The following is a 13,168-nucleotide window of genomic DNA, read 5'->3' on the forward strand; positions in this document are numbered from 1 at the left end:
ATACTTTGAAGACTTGAATATTTCAAGTGGCCTTTTGATATTTTTCTGCCAGAAATCAAACCTGATCACCTTGTAGCTGCTGAACGTGCATTTGTAAAGCTGAAGTGTGAAAACACTGACACAGGACACAATCACTTCACTGTAACTTTGGTTTTATTTGAATCTTGTAACATGGTTACAATACTGTCCAATACACAGTGAACACTTCAGCTCACCCTTACCAACAACAAGAAATCCTAATTATGTTGTCCTATCACTTTTACATTTTTAATATCATCATTACTTCTCATGCTGAATTTTTGCATTGATCACACACTATACATTGAATTGTACAGAATAGTAATATCTTATATATCTTAGGTACATTAATGTACAATTATTATTTACGGGGAAAAATAGTTGACTCTAATTGTATTGCTACATCTGTTGGTTTATTTCTACTATTGCTGGTCGTTCAAACATCAGACCAGAGAGAATCCTGCAAAATGCACTCTTATTGTGAGCAAAGGTATGACAGCACTTATGTTTTGCAGCATCTTTGTCCTATGGTTATATTTCATGTTGCAAGAGCTGAAGACAGTGGCGTAAAATATACAAATCACGGCAATACAAAAACTGGGCTTCCTTGCCCTGAGTTTGAACAACCCAATGTCGGAACAAGAAATCACTACAATAATCGAATTTCATATCCGGAGGAGCATATTGTAATTCCTTGTTGCAGCCAACTGTGCCGTCTGTATTGATTACGCAGTAGTCTGGATATGATGCCATGGCGATTACCCACAATGCATGTGGTCATTTTCTGCCCAAAACAAAACTTTGTGGTCATGATAATATCTGAAGTAACTTTGACCTTGACATTTCTCTAAAATGTTCTGTAATCAAATACATCAAGCTGTTTCTGTCATGGGGAATCTATAAAAAATTCATTGCTGATACTCAAATTGCTTGTATGTGAGATTTCCATGGCCTTTAACACCTTGCAGATACAGTAAATATAGTTTCCATGACTTTCAAACAAATAATGTCACGTCACAGTCTTTCTGAAGTCTTTCTTAAAAGGAAGAAATTCAGAAAAGAACTTTTTCCTAGTTGCAAATGAATTTGACCACCAATGTTGTTAACACTGGTCCTAAAAGTATTCTTGCTGCAACTGACTGTAAGATACACGTCCTTTACTAAATTATCAGCTTTAGGAATGTAGTTGACCACCAGATTTCCCTAGGCACTCCAATCCATAAATGTCAGTGTGATTTTGTAAATTAATTTGGTCACTGCTTCATGCTGAAACAGGAATATCTCCATGTCATAACAATGGACTTCACATACAGTTAACCTGTATTGGTAGTCATACCCTACAACATTATAAAGTAAGTATAAGGAGGGGCAACTATGCACTGTAACTTGATAATATTTTCATGATTTTGTTTTCAAAGACAAGTAAACTTTCTATTTATCTTCCCTAAAGTATGTTGAATAACAATGGACATTACAGACATACAAAGAGTATTGAAACACTGAACATGTAGTATATCACCATGACTTTGTGATTAGAAAAACAAAATGTACCTTTATAAACGGAACAAAGATACAGGATAACACATCAAGAGTAACAGCTAACTGAGCTTTTTTAAAGTGTGTAATTTGTTTGAAACCCCCCTGTTTACTATCTCAGAAAGGGAATGACCAATATCATTATGTGTCCTACAAAAGAACATTTTAATTCTCATAAAATGGTTAACATCAGTACTCAATGAAGACGTGATTTTGTACGGCATACTGTCACAGTTGACCCAATCTTCCAGGTCAATACCAAGGCTCCTCAAAACCCCATCTGGATGCTATGTGTTCTCAAAGGGTACGTTGGCTCAGTATAAGGCATTTGATTGGTTGATTCAAATCTGCACCATGACTAGCAGATTAGTATGCATAACTGTGAGGACATAATTTACATATTTTGTTGATTTTTTTCATATAACTTACAAAGACTTCATATCATGACAAATACAGGTTTTGTACCCCATGTGGCACTGGAAATCCGTATTGTCCTGAAGCAATAATATAAACACAGTAAACAAATACAAAAGCTACACTTGTACAGTGGCTGTACGTAAAATCTCTCCACACAAAAATAACATCAAGAAACGGCTTAAAACATTCAATGGCATTGATATCTGGTATGCATTTTTATGTGATCTCTGATTTCCATGAAGACGTTGACAGTAACAACATTGACTTTGATCAATGAAATCCAAACGCCATTGAACTGTATGAAACTTATACATGTTACTTGCACAAAGTTACTATAAAGATTTTTTCATCTCCTGAAACATGAAACTTCTCAGGTCAATGAATGATGAAAATCCATTTCTTTCTGAAAGAAACTTATTGTATGTTACTTGCACGGAGCAAATTTCTTCTGACATGAAATTTGTAATTTTCAAGATATTCGAGTTTTCGTTATGAGCAAAATAAATGTAAACTACTTGTACTTCTGTTTCTACTGTAGTAGGATACTGCAATATTCAAGGTCTCTGCTCAGTTGTACTGGTGAACATTACTGATACAAATGTTTGGATACAAACTAAAAAGGCTTTCCCGGGGGTCGTGACTCAATCCCTGACCCTAACCCTAATGACTCCCTAGGTTACCAGTGATTAATACAAAATGCAGTCTGGACCAACCAATCTTCAAACTCCCCATTCAGTTCTCACTGCAACTGATGTGCTGTCTTGGCTCATTGCCGTGGTCATATTTGCCATGGCATGGGTCAGATGCAATCAAAGTCATACAGCAGATGCCATTGCTAAGATTTTGTCACCACTGTGGTGAAGTAGACATGCTGCAGTTATATTGACACATCTACTGAAATGAACAAAACTAAAAACAAGAACTGATCAAACTACAAAGATTTCAGTTCTGTCTACCTTCACACACATAAAACTTGAAATTTTTATTTCAGATGTGTCCGTTTCACCTTCTCAGTTTGTCAATTTCCTCAATTACTTGAACTAGCTTCTGTCTTGACTTCTTCTGGAACAAAGACCCGACTCCGCTGAGCACCAGGTTGGTTAATTGCTTAGATGAATATTCCTGCCGAAGAAAACAACAAAAGAGATGTGATGATGATAATAATGATAGATTATCCAGAGGAAAGGAGGAGATCTGCATCACTGTAAACAACCAGAAGGTTCCACAATGACATGGCTGAGCACAAACCAGAATTTATTCTGTATGGAAACTCGTACGCATTTGCCTGCCAGCTGCTTTCCTGTTGGTCCTTGTGAGCATATCCCCCTCCATGATTTTCCAATTATCAGAGTTTATCTGTCTGCCATACTTTTCTTCACTTTGTGCAACTCTATTTGTACTTAGCCAGTGAGTTTCTTTCATCCTATTGCCCTGGTCACTTGTCCACCCTCCTCCTCATCTGTCCCCCCTCCCCTCCTCATTACTTATCTCTTTTGATCCACATGGGAGGTTTATGAAAGCCAACATTTATTTGTCCATGACTTTGTAACTCCATCACCTGGTATTATCATGATACAACTAACCCTGTGATCACGAATCCATTGTTCCATATCATCTTCTGCCAGGTAAAATGCTTTGATGTATGTCTCTACATACTCTCTGTCCGGTATTGGTCTACAAACAGACAAATAATTTCAAAAGTTAATCTTTAATATGCTTAAAGCGCCACTGGCCATATCTTTTTGTCACGGGCATAACGGAGAAATTAAACTAAATTCAAGTTGATTGAAAGGATTACAATCCACCCCAGTATTTTTGGCTAGAACATTGCCAAATAATTTGGAAACTCTGTTAACATTTCTGTTGTCCCCTGATCTGATTGCACTGATATACCAAGGAAGGTCAGTAACATGGCTTGGGAACCCTGGAAACACTGAGCTGCTTACCATCCTTAATAGATACACTACACTCTAAATCCGATGTATTACATACACATTTCTGAATGCTTAACAAAACACTGTAACAGTGATACAAACACCACATTATTTGACTGCAACTGGTCTACAAAAGAATTTCCAATGACAAGAATGCTATATTTTGCCTGCAGGACTTACAGTTGACAGTATGCATGTATGTAACACTAGATCACTCACCTTATATCGGTAAGTTTCTCAAGTTTCATCAGAAACTGTTGGAAGTCCAGCTGCATCAGAGCTCGTCCTTCATTGCTGCATTTCTTAGCAGTGGCAAATCTGTTATGAAAGAATGAAACAAACTGTCATATGTTATTTACAAATCTAGAAAACAGTGAGATCATCCATACTTATGGTGGTACAGGATTTCTCTGCGTTAGTGTCCATGCTTGGGCTGGTGCCAAACGCTTACATTTGATAAAGTAATAAATCAAGACAGTGTTAGGGCAAGTGTCCGCCCCAATTTTCCACACATTATGGTGTGTTTGGAAATGGGAAATTAAGAACTTTGAAACCATGACCTTGTATGAAAGTCTTGTTCATTCTCCATTTATTTGTTGTTGACAACTAAACCAGTGTTGCAATATTGAAGCAACCGAAAATTGGGCATCTATCTTTTTGGCGGTTTGTAAGTCCATGATGATGGCCATGTGATCATAGTATGCTTCATTTTCATCATAGGCTAGCTGCTTCATTCTTAAACATGTTGGGGTAGGGTCTAAGTAAACACTAATCCCACTTTCTAAAGAAATTACATACTCAAGACCATTGGTGCTATTGCAGAGAAATACAGTTTAATACTTGATTCTTTTAGGGAACAATGATACAAGAGTAGAAATGAACCCTTAGGACGCAGCTGAATTGTAATATGGCACAGCACAATCAAACCATTTTTCAGCATATCTAAAACTGCAAATACCTACCTACCTACACCCCTCCTGAACTTTGAAAATGTCACTGTTAAAAATTTATGAAGATATACACCTACCCTTCCACAAATGTCCAATTGCACAATCTGATGATGTGCTCCCATAGGATGTAGTACACTGGTTGAGGTAGAGGCACTCTCCTGAAAGCAAAGTCAACGGAGTTATTGGTTAAAAAAGGTATTTGGGTTTTATGTAAATGTCACAATTTTCATCCATTTATCATCCAATACTGCTGATGGCTATAAGGTTACTTTGGGGAACACATTGAAGTCATTTTAGTTGCTATGACAGTGGTGTGTAAATACGTACAGCACACTGACATATAGAAATGTTTTGATCATAAAAAAATACCCATCTATTGAGAACAAGTCATCGTTGATGACACAGTCCCCACTTGTTAATAATGGGTACTTTGATTACATGTCCTCAGAGAGGATAGAGTCCTCTTCATTAATTAGGTCTGTGATAAAAATACTTTGATACAGATGGCGCTCAATGGCCAAGAATGAGTTCCATGGTGATGAAAACATAAAACCAATGTAGGCCACCATCCTAAAGTTCATAAAATGAGTCAACTAGGAATTAATCAACAGGATGTTGCAAAACATTTGCATACAATTCTAACACTTAACAGATTATCACTGGTACCATATTTCATAAAGTTTGATGCAGTATTTACAACACTAGGAGATCAACATCTGTATCAAGTTTCATCACATTTGACGTTGTATTAATTTGTGGCTATATCACCCTAATTAGGAAAGTTCATTACTTATGCAATTACAAATTAATTAAAATGACACTGATAAATGTCTTTTTCAATGTTAAAGCAATGTGAGCTTAACATCGGATAACATCTGTATAAAGTTTCATGAATTTGATGCAGTACATATTTCTTGACATATCAGCCTACTTACGAAACTTCAATAATTGACATGTTACTGCTACATGACGTGAAACAAATTGACGAGCATATGTATGAAATAGGTCAATGTCAACTTTGGATGATACTGGTGGAAATATGTCTGAGTTATGGCTCTGTACATGAAAACATCGTAATAAAATGGCTGCCTAGCAACCATATTGGATCGTATAACATAAAAAATCGATGTACATATGTATGACATAGGTCAATGTCCTTGTACCAACTTTGAATAAAATCAGTTGAGATATGCCTGAGTTATGCCTCTGTATATGAAAAAATCGTAACAAAATGACCGCACAGCAGCCATATTGGATCGTATCACAAAAGAAATTGACATGCATATCTATGACATTGGTCAATGTCCTTGTACCAATTTGAATAAAATCGGTTGAGATATGCCTGAGTTATGCCTCTGTATATGAAAAAATTGTAATAAATGGCCGCCTAGCGGCCATATTGGATTGTATCACAAAACAAATCGATGTGCATATCTATGAAATTGGTCAATGTCCTTGTAGCAATGTTGAATAAAATCGGTTGAAACATGTCTGAGTTGTGGCTCTGTGCATGAAAAAATCATAATAAAATGGCCGCCTGGCGGCCATATTGGATCGTATCACAAAAAAAAATTGACGTGCATATCTATGACATTGGTCAATGTCTTTGTACCAACTTTGAATAAAATCACTTGAAACATGTCTGAGTTATGGCTCTGTACATGAAAAAATCGTAACAAAATGGCCGCCTGGCGGCCATATTGGATCGTATCACAAAGAAAATTGACGTGCATATCTATGACATTAGTCAATGTCCTTGCACCAACTTTGAATAAAATTGGTAGAAACATGTCTGAGTTATGGCTCTGTACATGAAAAAAATCGTAATAAAATGGCCGCCTGGCGGCCATATTGGATCGTATCCCAAAACAAATCGACGTGCATCTGTATGACATATGAAGTAATCCTTGTACCAAGTTTGAATGAAATCGCTTCTTGCATCTCTGAGATATCTGCGTGAACGGACGGACGGACGGACGGACGGACGGACGGACGCACGCACGCACGGACGCACGCACGCACGGACATGACCAAACCTATAAGTCCCCCGGACGGTGTCCGTGGGGACTAAAAGAAAAAGCATCTTGCATGTAAAATTTACAATAATGTGCACGTCATTAAAAGGTTTTGAATTTCATATGTAACTGAACAGACACTATAAACACAACTGACGTGACTCCCTGAATAGACATGTTATTAGTAGAGATAATGGACAGGTGTCTCCATCTTACCTCGCCACATCTTGCACTCTGAGGTCAAACACTTGTAATTCCTGTGAAAATGGAAATTACTACGTGTGACTAAGGTATGAAACAGAATACTCTGAAACTTGTGATTTTTTTAAAAACAGTGACATTCAACTTTACTTTGAGACAGAATGCACTTGGGGACAGAGAATTGGACTCTTAAATTTTTTGAATACTTAGCTGAGTATGTGGATTCATTCAGTTTTCACTGTATAGGTTTTGTGAAAATGTCAACTCATTTCTCCCTATGGTGTTAACACTTTAATAGAACTCTCTGTGATTTGCTTCTCTATCAAAATGGCATAGTGAACTGTGATTGTTATACTAGATTATGAAAGACAGTGGTTTCAAAGTTTTTCAAAGAAAGTTGGAGCAAAAGTTTATGACTTTCTCCTTCAAGATGCATACTTGGTCATGTACTAAACTTAAAGAAGTTTTATCGGAAGCCTTTGCTTCATTTGTCAAATTCCTTGAAGTCCATGTGCTGCCTTTCTGGTACGTATTTCTTCATCTCCAATTCACTGTTGTGTCTTACCTCCAATAACCAGTCCACATAGGCACTGTGCTGTGACATAATTTCCTTGATATCCCATTTCACATTGGCCATCATCTGTATCATGTCTTCGAAATCGATGGCTTTGGTAGCCACGCTGCGATACACTGGAGTCCGCAACTCAGACGCCACCATTATTGTCTGCCCAGAATGTTGGTACAGAACACATATTAGAATCGGTGGGAAAGATTTGTTACTGAACATTTCACAAACATTGCCTTGAACTTCACTTGTGAACTGCTAAACAACGCTGATGCATAGACTGGAAGATGTGAGGATAGCACAGGATCAAAAACTAAATATTTTTGTAATACTTTTACACTATCAATTTTATGAAAATGGTCCACTTCACATTCCTTTGTAAACGTACATTTCATAAACAATCAAAGAATACACTTGACAGTGACTCTTCTTACTATTGTTTTATGTTTTGATTCTGTGTAAACTGTCTTTACAACATGTAACATTTTATGCAGACTTGCTTCAGTTGAATCTTGCAGAAAAAGTAGTGCTACATACAGGATTTGACAAGATAAGAAAGAAGAAGCTTATCAATGGCTCATTTGAAATACATCGATGAAACTGTGACTTCACTGAACTTGAAAATATCCTGAATTTATATTTACAAAAGTTTCTTTTGTGCATTCCAAGAATCAGAGCTGGGTGTTTACATCATGCATGCAAGTGTACAGACTGGAATGGGAGGTTTCATCTTTTGTATGGAAGGAAGGGGCGCCCTCTAGTGACCTATCTTCAAATCTAGTGAATGTCATACCTGGGAATAAAACTGCTGCAGGAATGGTTTCTTGGATGCCGGAATCATAGCTTCCAAGTGGGGCTGTAAAAACTGAAACTGCTGTGCTAGGAATAACCTGGAATCAAAGTGATTGTGAAATACGATGAACACTGATAAAAAATATCCAATTTGACTTCTGTATAAAAAAATCTTTCATTAGACATAAGATGTACATTTTGATCACAAAGCTCACTTGTCAGTGATGGTATACGTAAGCAGCACATGATTTCTAAAACTAATTTTAGCAGTAACACAGTCTTTGCTGATTTTCACACAAACCTCTGTACGAGTAAATGTGGTCATACTACCGGTCTGATTGAATTTATGATTGGTGTGCTACAATTTTTACAGTAGTACAATTAAAGGTATACAGTCACCTGTAATCTAAATATGCCCATATATGGTAAAAGGGGCGTTTCTTGGTATTCAAAATATCCATGTGAGGGCGCTGTTTTTAAAAAGTGGCCACCCGCTTAAAATCCGTGATTGGTTAGATTTTCTCTTTCCATGGTAACTGTGGCAAAATTGGAACAGGTGACAGTATACCTTTAACGTAAGACTATGTATTTCAAACTGGTAAACTTTACACTGAGATTGAGAAAACAGAATTTGTGATAGAAAGATAGTGACTGTTTACTTACAGGGATTCAGTGGCTACAATTCTCTCTGATAAACCAAACAATCTGTTCAGATCTGTCATGTCTACAACTGGTGACAGATGAGGGTAGGGAAGCTTGATCTGAAAGGAGAGATGGAAATTTAAGTCAGTGGTTTTACATCCCTTTCTCTCTGTAGATGGATTGAAACCACATGGATGACTTCAATGGGGATGAACCAAATTCAATGATTAAAAGGGAGTCATTCTGCTGGTTTTCTTGATGATTTCACAACAAACGTTCAAAATGGGCACTGATCCTTTGCAATTCTTCCACTTTTGTCTTTAACTATTTAATAACCAAATTCCTTGTTTATAGCTTGACTCACTGTATAGTCCACAATGTGGACTTGTTCTAAAGTTTAGCAATGAAAAGTGTGAAGTTCATGAGATTCTAACCGCAATATGAAAGACATCTAAATATTCTTTCTTAGCTTCTTACTGAAGCAATCTGTTGGTGTTAAGGTAGGATGCACCTAAGGGACAGATATTCGGACTCTCAAATTTTAACAATATTTTTCTGATCTATCACTTGTGTGGGTTCATTTTAAAAACTCTTGGAGTAAATATAATTTTCCCTGTCTTCTTTTTTGAAAATCAAAAACTTAATATTTTGTCAGGGAGTTCACACAGGGATGGCAGCCATTTTGGATTTCAATTATCCTTACATTTAAGGTAATATTTCCATAATGCAATAATTTGCTAAATGACCCTTGACTTTTATTCTTGATTTTAAAAGATATTGGTTGCAAGTTTCAGTGGGGAAAGTTTGAACAAAAGGTCTTTCACTTTTTTGGTTGCGCACTGCCTAATCTGACAAAGATATTCACATATTTAAACATTTGAGTGCAAAAGTCATTTTTTGTTGCATTTATAAATCTAAACAATTTTTCCTTCAGATTTTTCAGAAAAATTGGGTTCAAAACTTGTAACCAATGAAAAATTATGTCCATTTGATCAAAAAGTAGGAAAAAATTTACAGAAAAATTAATAAAAATTGGTAAAGTGTTACACTGAAATTTTGGTGGGAAAAATTACAGCACTCAAAGGATTAATAACTGGAAAAAGGATGCAATAGTGGATGGTATGCTAAGTAAAGAGAATATTTTTACTTTGTCTTCTGGTGTTGTTGGTGAAGGCATTCCTGGTATAGCTGTCTGTTGTATTAAATTATCTTGAATTCTCTTCAATGATGTGGTTAGTCGACTTCCTAGAACACGGGTAGAGTTGTCATTCTGTTGAAACAGGAAGAGTAAGGCCTTGCCTTTGTATCTTAAAATGTAAGTTTGAAGTGTAAAAATTTCGGTGAATATTGATGGATAGGTTTTAAAGTGGCATTGGCTTTTTGAAATATCTTATAAACATCATTTTAACATAACAACCAATGCCTGACCTTGCAATTTTGTGCGAATCTTGCAAAATTAACAAAAAGGTGGTTCCACTTTTGAGAACTTTGTAATTCAATGACCGGCCCAATTAATCAAAGATTCACAGATTTAACGTTCATCAACAGTACTCTCGCAAAATTAGCTACGGAGTACAAGTGTGAAAAAGTTTGATAACTGATGAACGTACAGAATGATTCAGTTTTCAGGCTAAGTGCCTTGGTTTTTTATTGACTCCCTAGAATGCTAACATTCAGAATGTTAAGAACCTTTGGAACAAGTCTGCTAAAAATCAAACAATCATGAAACACTGAATTGTGAAGGTTGCCCTCAAAGGCAGTTTTTTTTCCTCTCAATTTTGCAGTTTCTTTTCACAATTGCAGCATCAAATGGTGACCATTACCATTATATATGATGTTTAATTTTTCAAATGTTATAAAAAATATGACGGTTTGAGATGTGAATTAACCATTACTATAAACTTTTTACAAGTAAAATATTAATTAGGCACAGGATTTGCAAATTTGTAAACTGTGAAGTTCAATGATAATTGATGAAATTCTCTACGACTCGTTGAATTTCATTCTCTTCTTGTGAAATACTAAAATCACCAGTCGCAGCAAAATCATAAATATCAAAATTATAACATGTCAATCATTTGTATTACTGCCTAAGACGTACTTTTCCCGTTAAGGTTACATGTACATCAATCAAAATTACAAGCAAAATGATAACATTACAATGCTCTTAGAAATATCAACACTTACCGAATTGCTGACAAAGAATGAGTAGACAGCAAAGAGATAGTAATCAAAGAGCTGCGACATACAAATAGTCACATCAAATGCTATGGATTTCAACACCCTCATCATCTGCATGTACTTCCCTACAGGAAAAAAACAACAAAACAACGAAAATGCATGATGTTATGGGACTTGAGCAAGATTCTGTAATCATGTGGATGCTAAAACACAGGAATTTTCTGAAAAATGTCACTGACTAGAACTCTTGTGAAAGATTCATGTTGATCAAAGCTTTTGAGTTAAAACAGTGTTAATGATATAGAGATGACCTTTCCGACAAACTGATTAAGCATGTCTTGATTTAGTGGTATGGACATCATCAGAAAATGTCTATATATTACACAGCAAAGCAAGAGGTGATGAGGGCAAGGCACAAAACTGTCAATAAGATAATGTTATTTTTATTAAATCTTACCAAAGAATCTGAGAACATTAAGAGTTGTATTGGTCACGATGGGCGGCGGAGATTTTGTGTACGGCTTGTCGGATTTCTTCCTAGATCTGGTGGTGAACCTAGAGGGAGATATGACAGATATAGAGTTCTGAAGGCATTTTTCATGTTAAAGACAAAATCCACTGTGAGAAAATGATGTTCTTGAAAATGAATCAACAGATTGTAGATCATGAAATAGGATGTCATATTTTCAAATCAGCTACAATATTTCATCTGCCATTTGTTTGTATGATTCAATTATTTCTATTTCATACTTGGTGAAAGATCATCTCAATGGAGAGAGATTTCACACCTCAGGGAAGGTTGATGGCATTCAGAAATAGACCAGGTCATATTTGACCGAGATATGACCACTGAACACTACCAAAGACAAAAACAGATCTTTCCTATAGTAGGGAGGCCAAAGCTTAAATCGGTCTCACATGACAAAGTAATGTTTTTGGATGCCTCTTGTTTTTAATTGAAAGCAAACATTAAGCTGATAATTTATAGTTTGAAAGGAAAACTGTTTCTTAGTAAGCTGTTTTAATTTTAAGTTGAACAAAAGTAAAGCCTTTTTAATATAACATGGCTAAATATCATGATTTTCCAAAAATTGTGTACACACTAAAACAGGTCAAATCTTGAAATTCCAATGTTATTCTCTATTCTGAAGTATTCTGAAAAACCTAACTTTACCGAATCCAACACAGGAAAAAGCAAATAAACAAAAAAATTGGTAAAAAAACATACCGGTTAAAAATACTGTTACATTGCTTCAAAAGTTGTTCAAGTTTAAGTAAGGTGTTTTCAGAATGCCCTGTTGTACACTGCATTGTGGGATTGCATGCAGACTAGGAAAGCATTCACTACGTTTGCTCGGCACAGACAATGAAAATTCAATGATGTAGTGCGGTGCACTTAAAAAAAATTATAGTTCTGCAGGATTACTTGACAGAAATTCAAAGCTTTTAGTCTGGCCATTGCTCACTGCATGATTTGTTGATAGTTACATGTATCTTTTTTTGAAAAAAAAAGTGAAGCTTGTCTTGTTTTCCCAGTGTTTACAAGTTAAAAACTTTTCCAGGTAAGTGTCCAATAAACTCAAAGTTATCGGATTCTGTGTCAAAGCTACTGTACTCTGCATCCACTGATACAGAGATAGCTTACAGATGTTGGTGTATAATAATATATTGAACTTTCAAATAGAAGCAATACCAGTAAATTCAAATTCCACTGCCTGTTTCACTTCCGGATAATCCTTACTAACATGATATCTTTTTATCTTACTTGTTTGTGGGTTGTTCTCCTGTCTGCTCATCCACGTATTCTAATTTCAGCTCCTCTGGTACGTCACTATCATCCGAGTCATCTTCATTATCATTTTCATCGTCTTGTATGGCATCGTCACTCTCATACTGAAAATGATGTAAAAATGAATG

The 13,168-nt window shown here is 35.9% G+C and overlaps 1 protein-coding gene across 1 annotated transcript in view; it reads right to left on the reverse strand.

Annotated features, from left to right (window-relative positions):
* Window positions 1-135: 135 nt before the first annotated feature.
* Window positions 136-13,168, reverse strand: part of LOC139128223 (syndetin-like) — a 40,555-nt gene continuing 27,522 nt past the window's right edge. Inside the window, exons 18-29 of the mRNA XM_070694039.1 lie at window positions 13,017-13,144; window positions 11,709-11,806; window positions 11,258-11,376; window positions 10,218-10,340; window positions 9,092-9,189; window positions 8,430-8,526; window positions 7,637-7,795; window positions 7,087-7,127; window positions 4,933-5,013; window positions 4,125-4,223; window positions 3,555-3,645; window positions 136-3,093 (exon numbers count right to left, since the gene is read on the reverse strand). Coding sequence (XP_070550140.1) covers window positions 2,974-3,093; window positions 3,555-3,645; window positions 4,125-4,223; window positions 4,933-5,013; window positions 7,087-7,127; window positions 7,637-7,795; window positions 8,430-8,526; window positions 9,092-9,189; window positions 10,218-10,340; window positions 11,258-11,376; window positions 11,709-11,806; window positions 13,017-13,144 — 1,254 coding nt within the window. The 3' untranslated portion in view covers window positions 136-2,973. The remainder of the gene's footprint in view (window positions 3,094-3,554; window positions 3,646-4,124; window positions 4,224-4,932; window positions 5,014-7,086; window positions 7,128-7,636; window positions 7,796-8,429; window positions 8,527-9,091; window positions 9,190-10,217; window positions 10,341-11,257; window positions 11,377-11,708; window positions 11,807-13,016; window positions 13,145-13,168) is intronic.

The sequence above is a fragment of the Ptychodera flava genome, unplaced genomic scaffold (genome assembly GCF_041260155.1).
Source record: "Ptychodera flava strain L36383 unplaced genomic scaffold, AS_Pfla_20210202 Scaffold_46__1_contigs__length_1169225_pilon, whole genome shotgun sequence".
NCBI lineage: Eukaryota > Metazoa > Hemichordata > Enteropneusta > Ptychoderidae > Ptychodera > Ptychodera flava.